At 40.5% G+C, this 22,578-nt stretch overlaps 1 protein-coding gene across 9 annotated transcripts in view; it reads left to right on the top strand.

Annotated features, from left to right (window-relative positions):
* The window catches only part of arfip2b (ADP-ribosylation factor interacting protein 2b), a 49,621-nt gene that overhangs the window by 25,989 nt on the left and 1,054 nt on the right, over positions 1–22,578 (top strand). For 5 of the 9 annotated variants that reach the window (XM_036594663.1, XM_036594666.1, XM_036594667.1 and 2 more), the window contains 6 exons: positions 833–941; positions 7,279–7,341; positions 9,985–10,097; positions 16,501–16,722; positions 17,259–17,416; positions 20,155–20,329. In XM_036594663.1, coding sequence (XP_036450556.1) covers positions 833–941; positions 7,279–7,341; positions 9,985–10,097; positions 16,501–16,722; positions 17,259–17,416; positions 20,155–20,329 — 840 coding nt within the window. Of the gene's footprint in view, positions 1–832; positions 942–7,278; positions 7,342–9,614; positions 9,741–9,984; positions 10,098–16,500; positions 16,723–17,258; positions 17,417–20,154; positions 20,330–22,578 lie in introns of all 9 variants that reach the window. The other 4 variants (XM_036594668.1, XM_036594669.1, XM_036594670.1 and 1 more) reach the window with 2 other exon arrangements.

The following is a 22,578-nucleotide window of genomic DNA, read 5'->3' on the forward strand; positions in this document are numbered from 1 at the left end:
TGTGTGCAGCGCTCGCAAAGTGGGCAGTGCTCTGTGATAAATCTAACCTTTCAGATGGCGAGAGGAACCACCAGACACGCCTGCTGCTCTGCTATTGGCCACGCTGAAACTATTGGCCGAAGTGCATCGCGCAAAATTGGAAAAATGACCCTGCATGTCTGCCACAGTGGGTTCCGTTTTCAGCTGGGCTCCGTTTTCAGCTGGGCTCATCACTGAGCTCCACCCGGCGATCACAGACAACCTTTATCTATTCTGAGTAGATCCTCCTAAATGATCCTTGGTGGTCTGTTTTTACCTGCTGAAGTGCTGGAAGACTGTGGCTGTGTGTACGGTGAGCTTCGAGGTCTTCATCATCAAGCAAAGCTAAAGTGGTCTGGGGCCGTTTAGTTGTCACAATGCGCAAATCAATCGATCCACAAAACAAACTACGAACGAATCAAACTGAGACCGCCGTGAGAGATGGTCTCGGTTCGGTTCGTTTTTGGGGCCGTTTAGAGGAGTCTGAGTTTGTTTGCCGTGTTCACATATGCACAAAAAAACACGACTCAGCAGGCGGAGTCCACTACAGACACTAAAATAACCCAAGTGTGAAAACACCCTAAGACACAAAGTTAGTTTCAGCGGGCAGTAAGAAAATAAAAGTCCATTAAACTGAATGAAAATGAAAGTTTGACTCATACTCAGTAATTTCCTAACACCCACCTAATATAAACCTTCCTTGCCCCCCTCTAATAACTTGTTTTGTGCATCGTAGGCTAGTTTGGTTTTCTTTTTACTAAGCATCGACCAGGTTTTGGGACTTGAAGACGGCTCTCTCTGTGTCTGTGTCTAGGATCTGCAGCAGGTAATGGTATCTGGGCCCAACCTTAATGAAACCAGCATCGTATCGGGTGGCTATGGTGGCACAGCAGAAGGCATCATTCCTACCAGCTCCATCAAAGGTATCGCTCTCACTCTCTTTCAAACTGTGTTCCTATTGGTCCGTTTCCTCCTGTTCTTTCTTTTCTTTCTTTCTCTTGTGATCTGTTTTTACCAGCGTTTCTGTGTGACCCCGTTTTCCATGCGAGCTTTGGACGCCACTAAACAGGAAGCTGCCCTTTGCTTTTTCTCAGAAGGAAATGTATTTCAAAGAGAAGTCGGTCATTTTCTTCCAGCAGATTAACTTCCTCCTGAGAGTTGGGGTGGGAAACGTCAATAATTGTCATGGTACTTGAAAATATCACGATACGTGTGTGTATGTGTATGTGTGTGTGTGTGTGTGTGTGTGTGTGTGTATGCATATATGTATAATGCAATGATGTGCAAATCATTTAAACCCTATATTTAATTGAAAATAGTACAAAGACAACATATCAAATGTTGAAACTAAGAAATTTAGATTTTTAGAAATTTAGAAACGTTACAAAAAAGATGGGACGGGGGGACAAAAGGCTGGTAAAGTTATGCAATGCTAAAAAAAACACCTGGTGGTTAATTGGCAACAGGTCAGTAACATGATTGTGTATAAAAAGCATCCTAGAGATTCTGAGTCTTTCAGAAGTAAAGATGAGGAGGGGTTCACCACTCTGTGAAAGACTGCACCATCAAATAGTGCAACAATTCAAGAATAACGTTTCTCAGCATAAAATAGCAAAGAACGTTTGTTTTTCATCATCTACAGTACATAATATCATTAAAAGATTCAGAGAATCTGGAGAAATCTCTGTATGTAAGGGACGAGGCCAAAAACCAGTATTTGCTGGCCGTGATCTTTGGGCTCTCAGGCGGCACTGCATTAAAAATAGACATGATTCTGTAGTGGAAATCACTGCATGGGCTCAGAAACACTTCTGAAAACCACTGTCTGTGAAAACAGTTCATCACTGCATCCACAAATGCAAGTTAAAACTCTAAAACACAAAGAAGAAACCAAATATAAACAGGATCTAGAAACACTGCCGCCTTCTCTGGGCCTGAGCTCATTTAAAATGGACTGAGGAGAAGTGGAAAAGTGTTCTGTGGTCCAACTAATCAACATTTTAAATTCTTTGTGGAAATCATGGTCACTGTGTCCTCCGGGCTAAAGACCACTCAGCTTGTTATCAGTGCACAGTTTAAAAGCCAGTATTCATGATGGTATAGGGGGGCATTAGTGCACATGGCATGGGTGACGTGCACATCTGTGAAGGCACCATTAATGCTGAACAATATATATATATATGAAGGTTTAGGCAACATATGCTGCCATCCAAACAACGTCTTTTTCAGGGAAGGCCTTGATTATTTCAGCAAGACAATGTCAAACCACACTCTGCATGTATTACAGCAGCATTGCTCTGTGTTAAAATAGTCCGGGTGCTAAACTGACCTGCAGTCCAGACCTGCCACCCACTGAAATGAAAAATGAGACAAAGGAGACCCTGAACTGATGAGCAGCTGAAATCCTGTATCAAACAAGAACGGGAAAACATTTCACTTTCTAAACTACAGCAGTGTCTCCTCAGTTCCCAAACACTTACAGAGTGTTGTTAAAAGAAGAGGTGATGAAACACAGTGGTAAACAGGCCCCCGTCCCAACTTTTTTGGAATGCGTTGTTGGCATCAAATTCAAAATGGGCATATATTTTTCAAAAAACAATAAAATTATTTTTTATATATATATATATATATATATATATATATATATATATATATATATATATGTTTGAAGAGCTGTTGCAACAGGTGTTATCTTACCTGGGTTTGTAACTTACTAGCTTTATCACTAAGTTGTGGCTCATTTCTCCACCATGTAGACATGCAACATGATTGGCACGCAAGTGGATACGCCTGCTCGTCCTGAATCCTGATTGGTTAAATGTTTGGTGGTACACATTTTTTTCCTCTCCCGTTTTCAGAGCCTGAGCAGCTACAGACAGCTAACCCCCCCCCCCATCTGAGCGTATATTGTATTGACAGCTGCCACAATGTAAGAATTTCACCAAATATAAGAAAAAATGTTCTGATTTATGTTTGGACGTCACTGACTACCTATTTAAACAGGGCTAATTATATTCTCATGGACTCTGCACTGAACAGTACACAATATGCTTGGAAACTGTTAATGTGATGTATCATGATAGTGGTACTGTATCATCATATTGCCCACCCCTACCTGAGAGTCGAGCCTTCTGTAGCCTAGAGTGTGTGCTGCATAGTGGACACCTTCCTCTTTATACCACAGTGAACTGGATGCAGATGTCTTTGTGGAAGTTGGGTGGATTTGACACGTTTTCTTTTTATTGTGGTTGCTTGATCGAGTGTTTCAGGTTAGAAAAGTTCAGATGATCATGCTGGATTTTCCTATTTTATTCTCTACACACTTTCGCCCACGTTCCTTTGTTTACCACGCAGTTTCTAGACCACTGGCTGCCTTTGACAGAAAGGAATGTGCTTTATTTTGTTCTTTTTTCCTGGTACGCTTTAATTTGCATGAGAGGAAAAAGAACTGTGTGGTTGTAGAACCGGTGTGGTACAGTAAGAGAACCTTTCAAGCTGTTATCTCCCCCCCTCCCCCTTCACACACACACACACACACACACACACACACACACACACTCATACACACACACACATACTCATACATACACACACATACACACACACACGTTTGTCTTGCTATACATATGAGGACGTCCATAGGGTTCTATTGATTTTTGTGTTACTGTAGCTAAATAATACTACACCTAAACCTAACCTTAACCTCAGTATCCAAAAGGCAGTTTTTCTGCTCTCTAAATTTTCAAATAAAAAACGTAATTGTGGTGAAAACAACACATGCTCAAGTGAAATTTCATATATTCCTATCATAGTGAGGGCGTGGGGTCCTCGCAAGTATAGCAATACAAGAGCACACACACACACTCACACACTCTGCTCTGGAGGTTCCATTGATTGCTTTGCATAATTTTCAGCCTCAGTAGCTTTTCTATTGTTTTCTACTCTTGAGTTTCCCGGGGTTTAGGATGAGTGAAAGTGCTGGATGGGGGTTTAGGGCAACGTATTATTGTGTCGTGAAGCTCTTTTACTGTGATCTCTGAGCTTTATGTGTGTGACCTCATTGTCACCCGTGTGAGTGCCCCAGCACCCGTTTAAGATGAACTGAAAATAAATAATTATTTAAAAATGATTAAATGAAAATAACACTGAGCACCGTAGTTTTTATGAGTAATAAACGTTGTGTAATGATACCAGATTCACTTTGATTTTCAATTCCGAGGTTAAGATGTTTTTTTCATGTGTTAAAATGTCTCAATGTTTAAGAGATATAACTGGATCCCAAACAGATTGTGACAATTGCGCCAGCCTCTCACGAAATAAACCTCCAAAATCATAACCCCTAGTATTTATAAACAACCTCAGAAACTTTTCCACCTTGTACGTTTCAGTTAGAAAACAGCAAGTTTTAGTTAGTTAGCAGGGCCCAATCCCATTTCACCCCTCGCCCTACCACTCAGCCCTTAGCTCTCCGTGTGTTACGTCTGGGATTAGGGTGTCCCAATTTTTTGTTGAGATAGAGGGGTGGGGCGAAGTGTTAGGGCTACATGACCCTCCAAACAGAGGTTTTTCAGACACAGACAAACAGAGAGTTATGAGAAAAAAAGAAAAACCAGCAAGACGGCTGAACAAGAGACCAAAGAAACCCACAAATGTGAGAATTTTCTCTGTTAAATATTACGAAATCCACTGAATTATCTTTAATAATGTTTAATGTCGTTTCAGTGTATTTTGGTCGTTTTCTTCATAACAAGTATAAAAAATCGCTAATAGTATGCTAATGTCTCGGTAGCTAGCTAGCTAACTTTCCCATTCCACCTTAAATAGTCCAGCAGTTCTGACGCCTGAAGCACCAGAATGTGACTGCTGCACTATTTAAGGTGGAACGGGGAAAATTCGAACAAGAAGCTGGTGAATATCTGACTTCAGCTTCATATCACTGAAGAATTAGGGGTGGGTGATAATAATAATTGCCCCCCTCTTTGAAGGCATATGATGCCCTAAATGTAACTAAAGCCCAGCAGTGAGGAGCTGAACTTTACCCTCCTCTGCTGTCACTGCAGACTGGCAGGGTCGCCTACAGAGCAGCGCTAGTAGCTGTTAATGAAGTGATGCTCTTTTTATTTGAGGGTCTCATTTCAGAGAGAAGATTTCAACCACTACCCTGTAACTCAGTTCCAAGGGTTTAGGCTGACGCTCGAAAACAAGGGGTAGGGGTAAAAAGAAGAAATGCGATTAGGCCCAAGTGTGGCGCGTCACTAAACGTTACTAAAAGTTTTATCTCGTAAAATCTGTATCAGTCAGGTGTAAAATGTGGTCGAGCTTGTTTTTTATTTGTGCTTCTTTGCGACGCTTCCTGTATGCTTTGTATAATTTGCTTCCAGCTTGACTCTTCTCGCTTAGACAGCTCCTTTAGTCGGCTGCAGCAGTCTTTCAGTGCTTCTTTTCTTTGGACTAAACTAATAAGGAGCTCTGACTAAAACATAGGGTGTGTGCTCTACACTGCCCTCTGCTGGAGAATAGGGTTCAGACATCTCATTACTATTTTGTGTTTATTTTCATTTTAATGGTGATTTGAAATTCGAACTCATCCGTAATTCCCACAAAAGATGGTAAAGGGTAAAGACGCTCATAAGAGTGAAAGGTGTATCAGAAATAGTTTTATTTTTATGTTTTTAATTCAGATATTCAATGTAGTATTGAAATCCTTACACTTTTAGTACTGAACATGCATTTGTGAGATGCTGTTGGTGGGGTCAGAGTCGGTTTATGAGGAGCCTGATCTCTTCCTATTCCCCCCATTATATCAAAAACAGGACTGCTGGACAGCAGAGGGCACCTGCGAGTGAGTCCTCAGTGAATGGGGGTGAATGGAGCTCAACGGCTAAAAACGAGAAGTTAAAATAGTTTCTAATCACTGAACCAGAACTTTGCTTTAATTTTAGAGAGTAGAAGGATGGATTTCACTAAAAAAGCAAAGAAATCTCACCTGTAAGTTTCCTTTTTTATACAGTTCACAGGTTTTGGGCAGCAGGAGGCGGGCATTACTGCTAGTGAGTGCTGATTGGTTGGCGAGCAGAGCAGCTCATTGGCTGTTCGCACTCATTGACATCATGGACATACATGAAGCGCTGTTTTAAACTCCTATAACTCGAGTTTAAAAGCTCTTAAAAATATAACAGCAGTGTTAAAATGTTTTATGCTGCTCTGTGTTCAGGATATAACTGCATTCTTTTACATTAAAAATGTTTAAGCATTTATAAACTATGATTTTGCTCAAATGCTCCATATCAACCCATTCATTTTGAACTCGCTCAGGAGTGCCCTCTAGTGTTTGAGAAACCCGGAAGGCAGAGTGGTAATTCTCCTCTCTACAAGTTCTCTGGTGAGGTCAGGTCATTTGCTCCTAGAGTGCTAAGAGCTCCCCCTTGTGGAAAAACTTCAGCTTTCTTAAGCATGAGTGCACCTATGTTTGTATTAGAGTATATCTCCAAAATGGTAACTTTACAGGAGCAGGAAAAAACATACTTTACTTTTAATGTAAGTCAATGGAACCAGAATTTTTTCCAAGTCGTTTTGGGCCGTTTCTCTTGGTCCATTCTTCATGAAATTTACACACAATGTAAAGGACAGCAGACGTTGTCAAATTATGTCAAAAACTGAAAAACGACAAAAATGGACATACATTTCTTCTGACAGCAGGAATATTTTTATAGTGTTATAATATTTGTTAAATTTTTTTTTACCACCATCATAATAACTTCTATGACCCATTATGGCCATTTATCTGTATGCAAAGTACTAATTTTCCTTAGATAGTATTTGGAAAGGCCACAGCAGAGACTGTATTGCTGTATTGTAGCCTCATGGCTTATTATATCTAACAATCCATTGTTTTAACAATGGTTGAAATATTAGTAGCGAACTAATTAAAATTAAATTAGGCCAATCTAGTTCTCTGTCATTTCTCTTTCCCAACATGGGTGACTATTATTGGCTGTGAAGAATTGGCCTTATGGCTCAAAAAACTTTTTCCAGCTCAGTGTTTGAAGAGCTCTGATAGAAATGTGTTTCTGCTATGACGGTTGTAGAAGCTGAGGAACTGAAACTGCTGACAAAAGATCAATACTGTGCTGCAGTACAAATGAAATTGAATCCTTTATCAGATTTTCTTCAGCCCTGAATGCCATGCTCAGTGTGAAAGAGTCTCTGGCTCCCCCTGGTGGACGACTGAGTAAAAGCGCTCTGCATGTCTCCTCTCAGGCCCTGCTGTTCGCCTCAACACTGAATTTCTGGGCAACAGACGCATCCCAGTTGATGGACAAGGTTACTCAACCCTCTCCGTCTGTCTCTCTCTCTCTCTCTCTCTCTCTCTCTTTCTCAGTGCCTCTCACACTGCTTGGTCAGTCTGGAGTTGCAGATTACTCTCTTAGCCATTTTCATCACTCCCTTCTTTTTTCTAAGGTCGGGGATTCTGAAGGACAGATTGATGTGTTTCCCTTTATTCCTCTCCTCCAGGCTTTCGGGTCGACCTGTATTGGCTCTGCTTGTACATTTCTTTTCCTTTGCTGGGGAAGAAGTTTGCTTATGTTAATCTCTTTGCACTCAAGTGTTCGTTTCTGTTTTCTGATTGTTCTGTCTGAATGATTTTGTACTGGAATCAAAGGCATTGTTGAATTTATTTGACTGAAATGTTTACAAATGCACTTTAGCTTTAATCACAGAATGCCTGAGGAGGTATTTAGGTCAAAATCATAAACCAGAGATAAAGTCATTTAAGACAGCATAACAGCACCTACTTTAATCTGTGTTACAGTCATTACAGCTCTTTCTCCTCGATTGTTTTACGCTGTGCTCACATGCACGTGTTACCCTGTGTGCACACCGCAGGCGATGAAATCGCTCAGTATAGCTTGGGCTGCCTTCCACTGGTCACTGGTGGGTGTTTTGAAGCCGGAGCAGGCAGGCGGTGAGTTCATTGGGATTGTGTGGTCATGCAGAGCCAGGCTTACTCAGCACTTGTTCAGCATGGGCTAAATTTGTTATCTAACATAAGATTAGACAAAAATATTCGAATGTGAATATCATGATTAAAATATTGAATCAATAATTCGTCACTTCTCTGCTTTCTTTCTAATTTATACCTCAGCTGACCAGAAATGCTTTGCAGGCGAAGCAGTTTTACTCGCTTTAACTCTTGACCATGAGGGATGTGCATCTCATTAAAGCGCATTCTAAATGTTTTTCATTATCTGTGTGATAAACAAAACAGTTAAATTGGCCCATAACTGTAGCTTGTTACACAGTGAGGCTTGGCTAAGCTGTCACTTCAGTATTATTGCCATGGTCATTATTATAATATAAGAAAACACTTTCTTGTACACTTCATGCACTGTTTCAACACAGACATCATTGAGTGTGTTTATATGCACTCAATAATCCGATCATAATCAGATTTTTGCAGTTATCTGATTATTCAAACGGTCATGTAAACACCATACGATCCGATCTAGAAATCCGATAAAGAGGCTGGATTTTAGCTCGGTAGTCAGATTTCTCAGTGCATGTGAACTCTTACTCTGATTTCTTTCGTATTTCTCGGTCTGCATGTGTGAAAACAGGCTGCAGTACCAGAAATAAGCGAGAAGCGTCGCCGCGAGACGCAGCAAAACACTTTAGGAGAGGAACTGAAATCAAATATAAAATGAAGAACTTAAATATTCTTCATTTTCTAGATGATGTTTGTTCATATTTTCAGTGGCGCGACGTAAAAAAAAAAACAAAAAAAAAGCTGCGGCATGAAGTTCTGTGAGTGTATCGGCCGTTTTCAAAACAGAAATCCGATTACTGTCTGACTCATGTAGACCCAGAGTTTCACCATTACCTGATTACTCAAGTGCATGTAAACGCATTGATCGGATAACTGACAAAATCTGATTTTCTGCAGTTATCGGATTATTAAGTGCATGTAAACGCCTCTGATTAGCTTTACCCTGATTTTCATGTTAATGCAACAGAACAAATCTTCAACAGGAGCCACGGTCAGTGCAGCACGTTCCACAGGACACGATGACGTCTGATTGGCTATTGCAGGGATGAACAAGTCGCTCACTTTGTGTTGCCAGCGATTGCGCGGCTGAGCGTCGCTGGCTCTGATTAAAAATCAGTGACTTATGTCTGCCTTGTCGCTTTCGTTGTTGGCGGTGTGCACACAGGGTTATAGAGCTACTGTTTGTTGGTTGTAATCAGAGAATTGTCCTGTTTCTACATCATACAGCAATATTTAATGATTAACTCTCATCTCCATTCATATTTTCATATCCTTCCATCTCACTTTCATTTTTTTTTACCTTCCCCTTACATTGTTTTGTCTTGTTCTACCATCCCTCCATTGGATACCTCTCCTTCCTCACTCTCACACACACACACACACACACACACACACACACACACACACACGCACACACACACACTGCCTCCTTCTGCCCTTCCTTCACACAATGAACATGTTACATACCTGGAAATGTAACAATGACCCCATTTAATCTCCAAAACCTTTACCCCAATTCCCTAATATTACCCCAAATGCCCCTAAATACCCTCCATATACCTCATTACCCTTGCCACACCCCCTCCAGACCTACGAATGAAGTGCAGGGGAATTAGCGTTGCCCCCAGCCAGTCTGCCGCCAGCCGGATAGCCAGCCAATCAGACGACTTCCCCGGTATTCCAGGTACCCCAAAGCCCCCGGACATTCCTCCATCACTGACAAAACCATCACTCTGTCATTCACTCTCACTTCATCTGATACCTCACCTGCCTACATGCTGTACATCCTCAAACCGGGCGGTGCTCTCTCTGCTGTGAGGATGGCAGTGATGAGTGGGGCTAATAGCTTATTTGATTGGTTGGGTTGAGACTGGGTAATTAACGGCTTTGAACGCTGGCCTGCCTGCTTTGTGTATCAGGATCCAGCATGCACCACAGCAGCAGTTCTTCCATGATGGCGGAGGAAGCCACGAGAGGGGTTGCTGTGGAGAAGTTTGACATGATGAAGAAATGGGGCCTAAACACCTATAAGGTAAGAGTGATGTCAGCATTATCTGCACCAGGGGTCTTTAATTAAAATTCATTGAGGTCCAGTTGGAGGAAATTTCCTCAAGCAAAGGTCCAGAACATCATAATGTTGCTGTGTCTCGCCTCGTCCTTCCCCTGTGTGTGTGAGACTCACTCGAGTCTCAGTGCTCATCGTAATGCACAGATCTGATTGGCTGAGTAGCATCACGTGTGATATCTGTGAGTCTCCTGGGCCGCTAAAGCTACCGTAAAGGCTAGAAAAGTTACGCTGATTAAAATAGGACCACCCCATCGAAATTAAATTCTCCATAGTTTATCGCTTATAGGTCCAGGTCTGCATCTGGGTCCGGATTCGGACCCTGGTCCGCCTACTAGTGACCTCTGATCTACGCAGTGGGTCTCAAGGTAGTTCTGCATGATAAAAGTACATTATTACAATTAAACGAATTATTCAGCACAAACAAGTAAGCACAATTTGCCTTTACCCCAGATAGAGTTTATCAGCCACGACACATTCAGTGTCCAAAGATACTTTTTTTAGTTTTGCACTGGAGCTACCAGGCGAATGTGAGTAATAGAAGCTTATACCCCACAGACTGGCATCATTTACAGTGCTAACTTAAAGCCACCTTCAGCTACAGGTGAAAGTGGAAGAGATCTGATGTTTTTCTTCACATTTGACACAGATTTGTTGTTAAGTGATAGAATGAGCAGCAAAATCTGTAGTAAATCTGACTGTTTCAATTCCAGTTTGGGCCTCTTTTGTATGTAGTGTTAAAACCCGGTCGGTATCCGATACACAGCAGAGTTACCTGAATGGTCAATTAAGAATTCATGTGACTTTTCCGTCAGTCTTTAACTTCAAAGCCTGTTACTATGGTTACACCTCACATCATTCATTTTGGAGGGTCAATAAGACAAACATTGGCACTAGTGATGCATGATATCAGAATCAGCATATCGCTGCTGTCAGAACAAAACCTCCTATCTCCATTTTTGTCGTTTTTCAGTTTTTGATATAATCTGAAAAAGCCTGTTGGCCTTTACATTGTGTGTAAATTTCTTGATGAATGGACCAAAAGAAACGGCCCAAAATGACTTGGAAAAAACTCTGATTCCATTGACTTACATTAAAAGTAAAGTAGGTTTTTTCCTTCCCCTGTAAAGTTACCATTTTAGAGATACAAGGTTTTGTTCCGACAACTGTGATATGCTTGATTTACAGTGTTTAAGTTTGTCCTGTATTTCAGATGTAGTGTAAGTGTGAGGTATGTGCCACGCTGGGCTACTGTGCAAAAATATCTGCATTTGTAACCCTATAGAATACGTAAAGAATATGTTTTATTTCTCTGTAATGCTGATTCAGGTAGGTTTCTCTAATGCAAACTCTGTAGCCACGAATGAAAATCTTTTTCAGACTGAGGAACTTTCTCCCTCCGGCGCAGGAAGTCCCAATTTCTGTGCCTTAGAAATGTTTATGTATTGGCATTGGTATTAGGATCGGCCCATATGTACACAAAAGATAGTGGATACTGGCATCGTCCCACATTTCCCATATCGCTTGGTCCCTTACATTGGATCCCCTGCTTCAGGTATATTTTGAGGAAAAGGGAGGCAAAAGAATCAAAGGAGTCTCACGCAGATTAAGGCCCAATCACATTTCTTATTTTTACCCCTACCCCTTGTTTTCGAGTGTCTCCTTGCCCCTTGGAACTGAGTTACAGGGTAGTGGTTGAAATCCTCCCTCTGAAATGGGACCCTCAAATACAAAGAGCATCACTTCATTAACAGCTACTAGCGCTGCTCTGTAGGCGACCCTGCCAGTCTGCAGTGACAGCAGAGGAGGGTAAAGTTCAGCTCCTCACTGCTGGGCTTCAGTTACATTTAGGGCATCATATGCCTTCAAAGAGGGGGGCAATTATTTATTGTCACCCACCCCTAATTCTTCAGTGATATGAAGCTGAAGTCAGATATTCTCCAGCTTCTTGTTCTAATTTTCCTGTTCCGCCTTAAATGGTGCAGCAGTTTTGATGCCTGAGCTGCCAGAATGTGTGGAATAACTGTGGCACCATTTAAGGTGGAACGGGAAATTTCTCTAGCTAGCTGCCAAGACATCAGCATAGTACTAGCGATTTTCATGCTTGTGAAGAAGAAAAGGACCATAATGCACTGAAATGACATTAAAGTAGCTGTCGGAAGAAAACCTCTCCTTTTTTGTCGTTTTGTAGTTTTTGACATAATTTGAAAATACCTGTTGCCCTTTACATTGTGTGTAAAGTTCATGATGAATGGACTAAAAGAAACAACCCAAAATGACTTGGAAAAAAGTCTGGTTCCATTGACTTACATTAAAAGTAAAGTCGGTTTTTTCCTTCTCCTGTAAAGTTACCATTTTGGAGATACGAGGTTCTTCCGACAACAGCGATATGATTTATTTCACATTTTATTCTTACTAGTTGTCAGAATTTTAATGCTATAAAGTTTGTTCAGTAGGGGGATCAGTGCACTCACTGCTCAACCTCAAACTCCGTCTGTGAGCACAGCCAAGCTGCTGAACGGTGGTGTTTTATTGGCTAACTACGGAAACATCTGCATGGAAAAGGGAGTATAAGGCCTTATTCAGTAAAAGAGCCAGTCTTCTTACTGGTTATGTTGCAACCAGGAAAAGCTTCCTTACAGAAATGGTGTTTGAGCTCAGTGGCACAGCTGAATGAGCCTGTTTACAAAGAAATGACATGTTCAGTCCTTAGTTTTCCTTTCTCACATGCTCTAATGCAGTTGTTCTCAGTCCCACTCGTACAGTGTGTGTTTTATCTGCTCTGTCACCTCTTACTCATCAATTAGTTATAATCTCTGACATGCTGGAGCAGAGAAAAGCTGAACTACGCTGCAGGGCTTCCCCAGGAACTCAGGCTGAAAATAACTTATCCTGTTTTGGCCTCCAGGGGGAGCCAAACACCCCCAAAAATCTACGTAACTACTTCTAAGCTTTTTAAATATGGTGCGGATATGTTCGTGATCTCAGGTTTCTAAACAAAGGCTCAGATATTTTTGTCATGTTTTCTTATTTGCTATTCTGATGAAAGTGATAAGAGGTGTTTGTATAGGGGTTTATAATAAGAGCACTGTCTTACTGGAGTTATGGGGGCAGACCTGGCAGAGGGTGAGTTCTCCAGAAATTGTGCTTGCCCAAACGTGCAGATGTCCGTTTTACTATCTTGGGAGTTGTCTTGTTTGATTTTGATAGATTTCCCATAAAAACAGGTTGGTGTGGCTACATCAGAAGTGGGCAGAAATTTTGACTCAGGCCCAAGTAGCAGTTTCAAAATGTACCAAGAGGCTTTTATTTAGCTCATAAAAGTGCAGTATAACTTGATAAGCTCATAAAGGCTGTAATGTTTTACCTGTTTATGGAAGACTAGTAGAAGATACTTATGCCTGAAAGAGAGAAGTGACAGATAGACATTTCTAAAATGTGACCTGGTTAAAAATACATAGGTAATTAATGTGGTTGCCAATAATTAATATTGTTTTCTTTTTAAATATGTGAGTAGAAACAAAAAGTAATAGCTATAATTCTTTCAAGGAGTTTTACATAAGCATTTATGACTCTACTTGAAGCAATAAACCTCATACAGTCAGTGTAGACAGAGGAAAATCGCTGTTGTCGGAAGAAAACCTCGTATCTCCATTTTTGTCGTTTTTCAGTTTTTGACATAATTTGAAAATGCCTGTTACTCTTTACATTGTGTGTAAATTTCACAATGAATGGACTAAAACAAATGACCCAAAATGACTTGGAAAAACGTCTGGTTCCATTGACTTACATTAACAGTAAAGTAGGTTTTTTCCTTCTCCTGTAAAGTTACCATTTTGGAGATACAAGGTTTTCATCAGACAAAAGCGAAAGGTAACATGGTTTCACTGCAAGTCTGGCTTTCTCTGTTTGAGGTTAAGTTCGGTGTGTCCCACACCCACGCTGGGCCTGCACCTCCATCAGTGAAAATAAGGAAGTTTTTGGCATCTGAACAGATTGGAACGTTTGTATTGCTCAACAGAAGCTTGTGTGTGAAGCTGTTTGAGAGAACAATGTAAAGACATGGATGCCTGCTTGTGTGAAAGATGGAGCTTTCAAAAGAAATGCATTCTTACAGATTGACATCTGTTTAATATTTTGCTTTTAAGCACAATGTGCAGTCAGATGTGTTCTTAGTCTGGTAAGCATGTTACACATCACCAGATTTCAAAAGGTCCAAACTGACTAGATTATTAAAGATCTCAGATATGGAGCACCAAAGCTGCCCAGATTTTGTTTTTCCATAACATGGGAAACTTGTATCTCTGTATCTTCTATTTTTGGTAGTTAAACACAGCATAACCCGAAGAATAATCCCTGAACTGTGCGTGCATCTGCCATCAATATATCAGAAGGGTACCACTTTATTTGGGTGGTCCACTTTAGATATTTTGTGGATACTCAGTCCATCTTTAAGTAACATTTAACCTCTTATGCTTGTAGGTATATTTTGGTTTGTCTCATCTGAATTTCCATGCCTAAATCATAAGGCAAATTATTCAGTAACTGCATTAAAATAAATGTGATTTTTTAAAATTAATTTATTTTTTGTAAAAGCTCAATTCAAATTAACTGAAAATGTGTTTTATGATTGTAAACGTAATGCCATATGCTGACAATTTAGCTAGAAATCTTAGACGCTCTTTGTATTATTTTATAAAAATCATTTTTACAGTGCAGATCACTGAAGAGACGCCATCTGAGATCCAGTTTAGAGCTCAGATTTGTGCCAAATGGGTCGACTTTCAGTAGAAAAAAAAATTGTGAGTTCAGCTTCTTTTATTATAAGGGTTTAAAATCACATCACCCATCTATTTGACTGGAAAGAAGACAGTTACAGCTCTCATATGACCCCCACCTTTAGAATGTAGCTTATGAAATATGAAAGTTATGAAGTAAAGAATATGACGAAGTGCACCGGTGGTTCTGCGGAGTTAAAGAGGCTAACTAAATATCTATTAAATGCAACTTAAAGTTGAATCTGATAGATTCTGTCAAATCTATCCCTAACCTTAAACCTAACCCTAATCTTAACTGTAATATAAGACCTACACTCCTAAACCTTACCCTCACCGTACTGTATGTGTTGTTGAGAAGTGAATATCACCAGAGTTAGTTAATAATTTTAGTGTCTTTAGATCGTCTATAGGGAACCATCCAAATAAAGTGTGACCTTCAAAAGAAATGACCTTCCGTTTTTCCGTAGCACTCATTTTAAGGCAAGGTTTAAAGGGCACACTGACTTTTTTACCTTCCGTATTTCGGTTTCCCAGATCCAAGTTAAGGCCTAATCCTATTTCACCCCTGGCCCCTACCACTTAGCCCTACCCCTCCGTTTTGCATGTTTAGGGCTAGGGGTAGGGTGTCCTGATTCTTGTTGAGATAGAGGGGGAGGGTGAAGTGTTGGGGCTACATGACCCTCCAAACTGAGGTTTTTCAGAGACTCCAAACAGAGAGTTATGAGAAAAAAAGAAAAACTAGCAAGACGGCTGAACAAGAGACCAAAGAAACACACAAATGTGAGAATTTTCTCTGTTAAAAAATTACGAAAACCACTGTATTATCTTAGTTTAATGTCGTTTCAGTGTATTATGGTCGTTTCTTCATGACATGCATAAAAATCACTAATTGTATGCTGATGTCTCGGTAGCTAGCTAAATTTCCTGTTCCACTTTAAATGGAGCAGCAGTTACATTCTGGCGCCTTAGGCATTAGAACTGCTCCTCCATTTAAGGTGGAACGGGAAAATTCAAACAAGAACCTGGTGAATATCTGACTTCAGCTTCATATCACTGAAGAACTAGGGGTGGGTGATAATAAACAATTGCCCCCTCTTTGAAAGCATATGATTCCCTAAATGTAACTAAAGCCCAGCAGTGAGGAGCTGAACTTTACCCTCCTCTGCTGTCACTGCAGGCTGGCAGGGTCCCCTACAGAGCAGTGCTAGTAGCTGTTAATGAAGTGATGCTCTTTTTATTTGAGGGTCCCATTTCAGAGGGAAGATTTCAACCATTGACCCTGTAACTCAGTTCCAAGAGGCAATGCGACACTTGAAAACAAAGGGTAGGGGTAGAAATAAGAAATATGATTGGGCCTAAGTCTATGTCTATACTAAAAAAAAATTGAAAATTCTTTATTGGCACTGAAATTTAGTCATATAGTAATAAAAGTTTGGGATTTTAACCTGAAAAAAGGGGAAAAAATGTTACAATTCACTGCATTTTTGTAAACCACTTACTTTCTAGCTCCCAGCTTTCCAAAATGTTCTTTTCTTTGCCATGTTCCTCCCTAAAGTCAGTGGTGGTGTCTGTTTTGGCCTGTCCCATTCCAGTGCACTAAGCAGCTGATCTCTGAGCGGTTCGGGAGAGGCTCGCGGACTGTGGACCTGGAGCTGGAAGCTCAGATCGAGGTGCTGCGGGACACAAAACGGAAGTACGAGAACGTGCTGCGCCTGGCCCGCGCGCTCACCAACCACTTCTACAGCATGGTGCAGACGCAGCACGCGCTGGGAGATACCTTCGCTGACCTCAGCCAGAAATCTCCGGAGCTGCGGGTGAGCTGGATTCAGTCATCATTAGATAGATGGATGGATTGATGGATCCCCAAGAGTGTTTCAGTAGCAAGACATATAATTGCACATACACTTAGATATACTATGCAGAAAAATAGAAATACATCTAGACATAAGTTAAAGTACAAAACAAATACAATAAAAGTATATATTTGCATATTTACGTGGCATATGAGACAGATTTGTTGTATTTACATGACAGCAGGCACTGAATGGAATGAGGTTAACTAAAAGCACAGATTATAGACATAACTAACTCTGAGTTGCATCAATATTACAGTGTAAAGTGCATATTGAGAGTCATTACAGTAGTAGTTATGATATATTGCACAGTGTGTATTAATCAGAGAGGAGATACAGTGAATATAGAATGACAACGAAGCTAAACTGAGATTACGTTAATGCTGTGAGAATGTTAATGCTGTGAAATTCTCTTGAGGTCTTGTGTGGAACAGCGTTGTAGTTCAGGGCTGTTTTGACTGCTTGTCTCTTTAATTTGCTACTGTTTTTTAATACAGGATGAATTTGGCTACAACGCAGAAACCCAGAAGCTGCTGTGTAAGAATGGAGAGACCCTGCTGGGCGCCATCAACTTCTTCGTATCCAGCATCAACACGCTTGTCAATAAGACTATGGAGGACACGCTCATGACCATCAAGATGTATGAGAACGCAAGGTAAGAGATCCGGTTGTAAATGTAAATAGCTGATAGATGTGGGCATGTACCTTTAAAGCATATTTACATTGGGCTAATAATCATCCTTTATGTTCACAGTGTTCATAGTGGTGATGATAGGAACCAGACATCTGAAGCTTTAATGCTTCTGAAAGACACCTCATATTAACTTATTGCAACAGTTGGTTACAATTGCGCTGCTTGAGACATTGTTTTGCGAAAGGTTTGAGAAGCTTTTGGATTAAAGCCTAAACATTTATTCATGGTGGTAGAGCTGAACGATTAATCGTTTTTATATCGATCAATTTTAAAGAGTGCAGTTTTCAAATTGCAAGAGCTGCAATTTTTTATCATACTCTTATAGTCTATTTTCAACTACACTTATTAGAAAGACGGTTCTTCAAGGGTTCTTTAGTAAAGAAAATAGTTCTATATAGAACCGTGAACACCTCAAAGAACGCTTTGCATGATTAAATGGTTTCTTGCATCATGAAAGTGTTCTTCAGACTGATGGAGAATGTGCTGTAGATGGTTCTATACAGCACCCAAGAGGGTTCTTCTATTGTTTTGGTGTCAAGGTAGTAACAGTAGCAGAACCCTTTTGGGTGCTATATAGAACCATATACAACACAATCACAATGCAAAAAAACATTTAATCAGGCCAAGGGTTTCTTGAGAGTTCATAGTTCCACATAGAACCATTTTCTTTATTAAAGAACCTTTAAAGAACCGTCTTTTTAAGTGTGAATGTTGATACGTTGTGAGTTTTAAGTAGGGAAATTTAACCTAATCACACGGAGCTCGTGAACTGCTTTTAGATGAATTTGACGAATCAGAAGCAACGAAACAACCGTGTGCTGTGACATCACAACCGCAAATAACTGGGAGGCTGGTGCTCCGTGTTAAGAGTTCAAGCCTCAAGCCAGAAACGTATACGCTGGTCTTCTTAGTCAAAAAAAGACTCAGACATCAGTTTATAGAAAACATTCGCAACTTAAATCATAATCGCAATATTGGACAGAAAAATCGCAATTAGATATTTCGCCAAAATCGTTCAGCCCTATATGGTGGATGGGTACATCCAACTCAGAAAACGTGTAGGTTCACTGGTCATTTAGATAGTAAATAAAATAGCCATATTTGCATTGTAGATATTGCAACCCCTTTAGTTCCTGTCACCATCACTGTAAAGAGAGTTTTTCTACTTTATTATTTATTCTATTTATTATTACTGAACAGTGAACTTTAAATATCAGCAATTGAATTATAAAAAAAAATTAAATCGGTGGATTTCCCCTTCAACATGTATGTTACTGATAATTTGTTATGGGCGGGAGGTTAGGGAACCAGCCTTGCGACCGGAAGGTCGCCGGTTCGTTCCCCTGAGCCGACAGTATGTGACTGAGGTGCCCTTGAGCAAGGCACCTAACCCCCAACTGCTCCCCGCGCGCTGCGGATAGGGCTGCCCACCGCCTTGGGCAAGTGTGCTCACTGCCCACTAGTGTGTGTGTTCACTAGAGTGTATGTGGTGTTTCACTGCACGGATGGGTTAGATTACGGAGGTGAAATTTCCCCGTTGTGGGACTGATAAGGGTCACTTAATCTTAATCTTAATCTTAATAGTCCTGGAGTTGTACTGGGGCGCAGCACTGTATTGAGTAAAGGTGTTAGATTATTCCAGTGGCAGAGAAGTTTGTGTTGAACAAATCCAACCAAAAGTAAAAACAACTGTACTAGTGCAGTCAAATCTGCCCTCAGCTTAAAGCTCACAGTGCTTAGAATTTTAAAGATGTTTTTAGTTGAATATGCAGTAACTGATATGTGTGGATCATAGGCGTAAAAATAAGAGTAAAAAGTTTTGTTTTGTTTTTTTTTTGTTTGTTTTTTTTTTAAAGGAAGTTTTTCTCTGATAAGCAAATGTTATGATCCACTTTCTCTCCCTTACTCTTCCCCTGCCCTGCTCACCCCAAAGCCATGCAGTAGCTGTGCTTAGGGCTTGCACACACACACACACACACACACACACACACTAGAGCCAGATACAGTGTGACTGTGTGGTGCGGTGGCTCCAGTAAGTAGCACAGACGAGGATTTCTTATCACTCAGCACCGACACATTACAGTCGTTAGCAGCAGTCCTCATTGTTGCTGCGCTGAATCACAGACCACTCTTCATGTTGTTATTGTAGTTCGTTTTGTGGTTTGATTGATTTGTGCGGCCCCAGTCCGCTTTTGCTTTGTGGTAAAGACCTTGAGGCTCACCGTACACACAGCCACAGTCTTCCAGCACTTCAGTGGGTAAAAAACAGACGGGATCATTTATAAGGTTCTACTCAGGATAAAGCCTGTCCGTGATCTGCAACAAGCTCTGACATATTAAAGTGATAAGATATGCAAGAGCCTGCGTGATTTTACCGCTCATTTTACGGCTCATGCTCAAGTTTTTATAGTCCTTTTTATATTTCACTTACATTGTGAACACAAAAAGAACTGAGGTCATTTGCAGTTGGTTCCCTTTCAGGTTCACTTTAACTCAGTTCGGTTCTTTTAAAATGAGCTATGTGTGAAAACACTGTAAAGCTCTGATCCTAGAATTGCCCCTGGTGTGGAGTATCAAAAAAATTAAAAAAAATCGAAATTAAATTGTTGTGCTTCTCTAATAACTGACGTCTTATTATGTTGTATATACTTCTGTCTTAATTCTGCTTTTGTCTCCTGTTCTCCTTTCCTGTCCTCTAGGCTGGAATTTGATGCCTACAGAGCTGATCTGGAGGAGCTGAACCTGGGGCCTCGAGACGCCGTCACCATTGCCCGCATCGAGGCTGCGCAGCAGCAGTACCAGATCCACAAGGACAAATACGAGCGACTCCGCAGTGACGTCACCATCAAACTCAAGTTCCTAGAAGAAAACAAGGTGCTGTGTCCTCTCTTGTTATTGGTTAATTAAGCAATAGAACACAGAGGGAGTGTGTTATTGTGAAATAACATCATTTGATTTGGTCGCCGTACATCATTACAGCTGTGATGTTATTGGCGATAACACACTCCCTCTGTGTTCTATTGCTTTAATACAACAGTTAAATAAATAAAGTAATAAATTAATAAACTGGGCCGTGAACGCGGCGTTTAATATGTTTTAATGTTCGCAGTTCCTTCACCAAATTATAGTTCCTTAACGAGCAGCTTGCTGCTACGTCAGAGTAACAAACTCCGCCCACTCGCTGCACAGCCTGCTGTAAGCCTCGCCTTTTGAAGTACTGAGCCATAAAACTGCCGCAATATCAAGTTCAGCTCAGTTTTGTCAGTTTTTGCCAGATCAGTATTAATGTTGTTTTGTTCCAGCCAGTCTGTAAAGCATCTTACAGCCCATTTAGTTTGGCGAATGGTGTTGGGTTTATTTCTGGCTGATTCCAGGTTGTTTAGCTGTTCTTCTGTCACAGCTGCCGACTGAAAAGCTGCTCAGTGGTGATGACAGTTTGGGAATTTAGTGTCGTCTCATCTTCAGAGTCTGACCAAATCGGCTGTCGGTCAAATGTGATCTTAAAAGTGTCCATTTTCTGTTTGTGGCAAAGTAAGAAGTAAAAACGTTCAAATGGCTTGAGCGTCTCCTACAGCTGTCAAAGTCGTTGCTTAGCAACGGCGTCTCAGCGGAGCGGTACAGTGTTTGTGAAAAACCTGTGATGTTATGGTGAAATAACAGCACAGTTAGAACACTTCTCAACCAATCAGATTGCGTGGCCGGAACTAACTGTTGTGTAAATGTCTGTAACATTAAAAAGTATTATAATGCACGTCTGACATCTGAACAGACATCATGGACTGAAATGGTCACGACATACACTTGTCATATGAATCGTTTTTATTTTGTTCAATAATAACTAGGGGTGCGTTATGTATTAGTGGCAAATCTTGAATTGATAAAAAGTGAAATTTCATTATTATTATTATTATTATTATTATTAATAGTATTATTATTGGTTCAGTATTGTTATTCCAGCAGTGTAAGTGCTTCTTTAGTGTCCCTTCTTTAGTTCACAGACACTAGTTCTTGGTGTTATACAGCTTTTTCAGTTGTTTTATATGATCTACAGCTCTGTTTGTCGTTCTGGACCGGAGTTTATATTGGTTTAAAATTTGCATTTTTTTTTGTTTTCACATTGTATTTTACTTTGTTTGATTTCCCTCAGGGAGGGTGCCACAGTGTGGTTGGCATTATTTCCTTTTAGCATTTGCTTTAGTAGAACCGCTCCATTCCCTTTTACAGTCGCTGCCAGCAGGTACATATCTGCTTTAGTCAGAAACCGGCTCGTACTCAAACTGATCGCAAGCTGCTATCGCTGCTGTTGGAAGAAAACATCGTATCTCCATTTTTGTCGTTTTACAGTTTTTGACATAATTTGAAAATGCCTGGTCCTCTTTATATTGATGAATGGACCAAAAGAAACGGCCAAGAATGACTTGGTGAAAAGTCTGGTTCCATTGACTTACATTAAAATTAAAGTAGGGTTTTATTTTTTTGTTTTATTTTAATAGTTTATTTTCTCTGAAATTCTGTTTTATTTTCATTTATGTTGTAGTGGACATAGTAGTTTTTTTTTTTTCATTTAGCTTTTTTGTTTTGTTTTATGCCAATTTAATTTTTGTTAAGGTCACGTCTGTATTTCTCTGTTTCCTACTAATTATTTTAAGTCTTTGTAGAATACTTCCATCATGTTAGAAATGTGTTTGTACATTTACTTACAACAGATTTGGTTTTTATAGTATTAAAAATTATTCCACCCATGGCCGGGAGTCCAAGACAGCACAGTTGGCCTCATTCTCGTGGATAGGATGGCCCCTCCTTCTCCCCCCATCACTCAGTGCGATGCCAGTCAGTGCCGTCGTCTGTTAGCTGACGTAACAGATCTGGCGGTTGGCGCTTTCCTCCGAGCGCGTTCGGCTGTCCAGTGACGTTGCGTGAGCGGCAGTTCGAAAGATGCGGTGGAGCTTCACAGGCCTCGGAGGAAGACTGTGGTAGCCTTCGCCCTCCTAGAGCTGGTGGTATTGTGTGACTGGGGGAGTCCTGACTAGCGAAATGGAATTGGAGATGACTAAATTGGGAAAAAATAAAAAAGATTCCCAACTTTTAAAGTGTATGTAATGTATTCTAGTAAGCTTAGAGAG

This window comes from Colossoma macropomum, unplaced genomic scaffold (assembly GCF_904425465.1).
Source record: "Colossoma macropomum unplaced genomic scaffold, Colossoma_macropomum, whole genome shotgun sequence".
NCBI classification, from domain to species: Eukaryota; Metazoa; Chordata; class Actinopteri; order Characiformes; family Serrasalmidae; genus Colossoma; species Colossoma macropomum.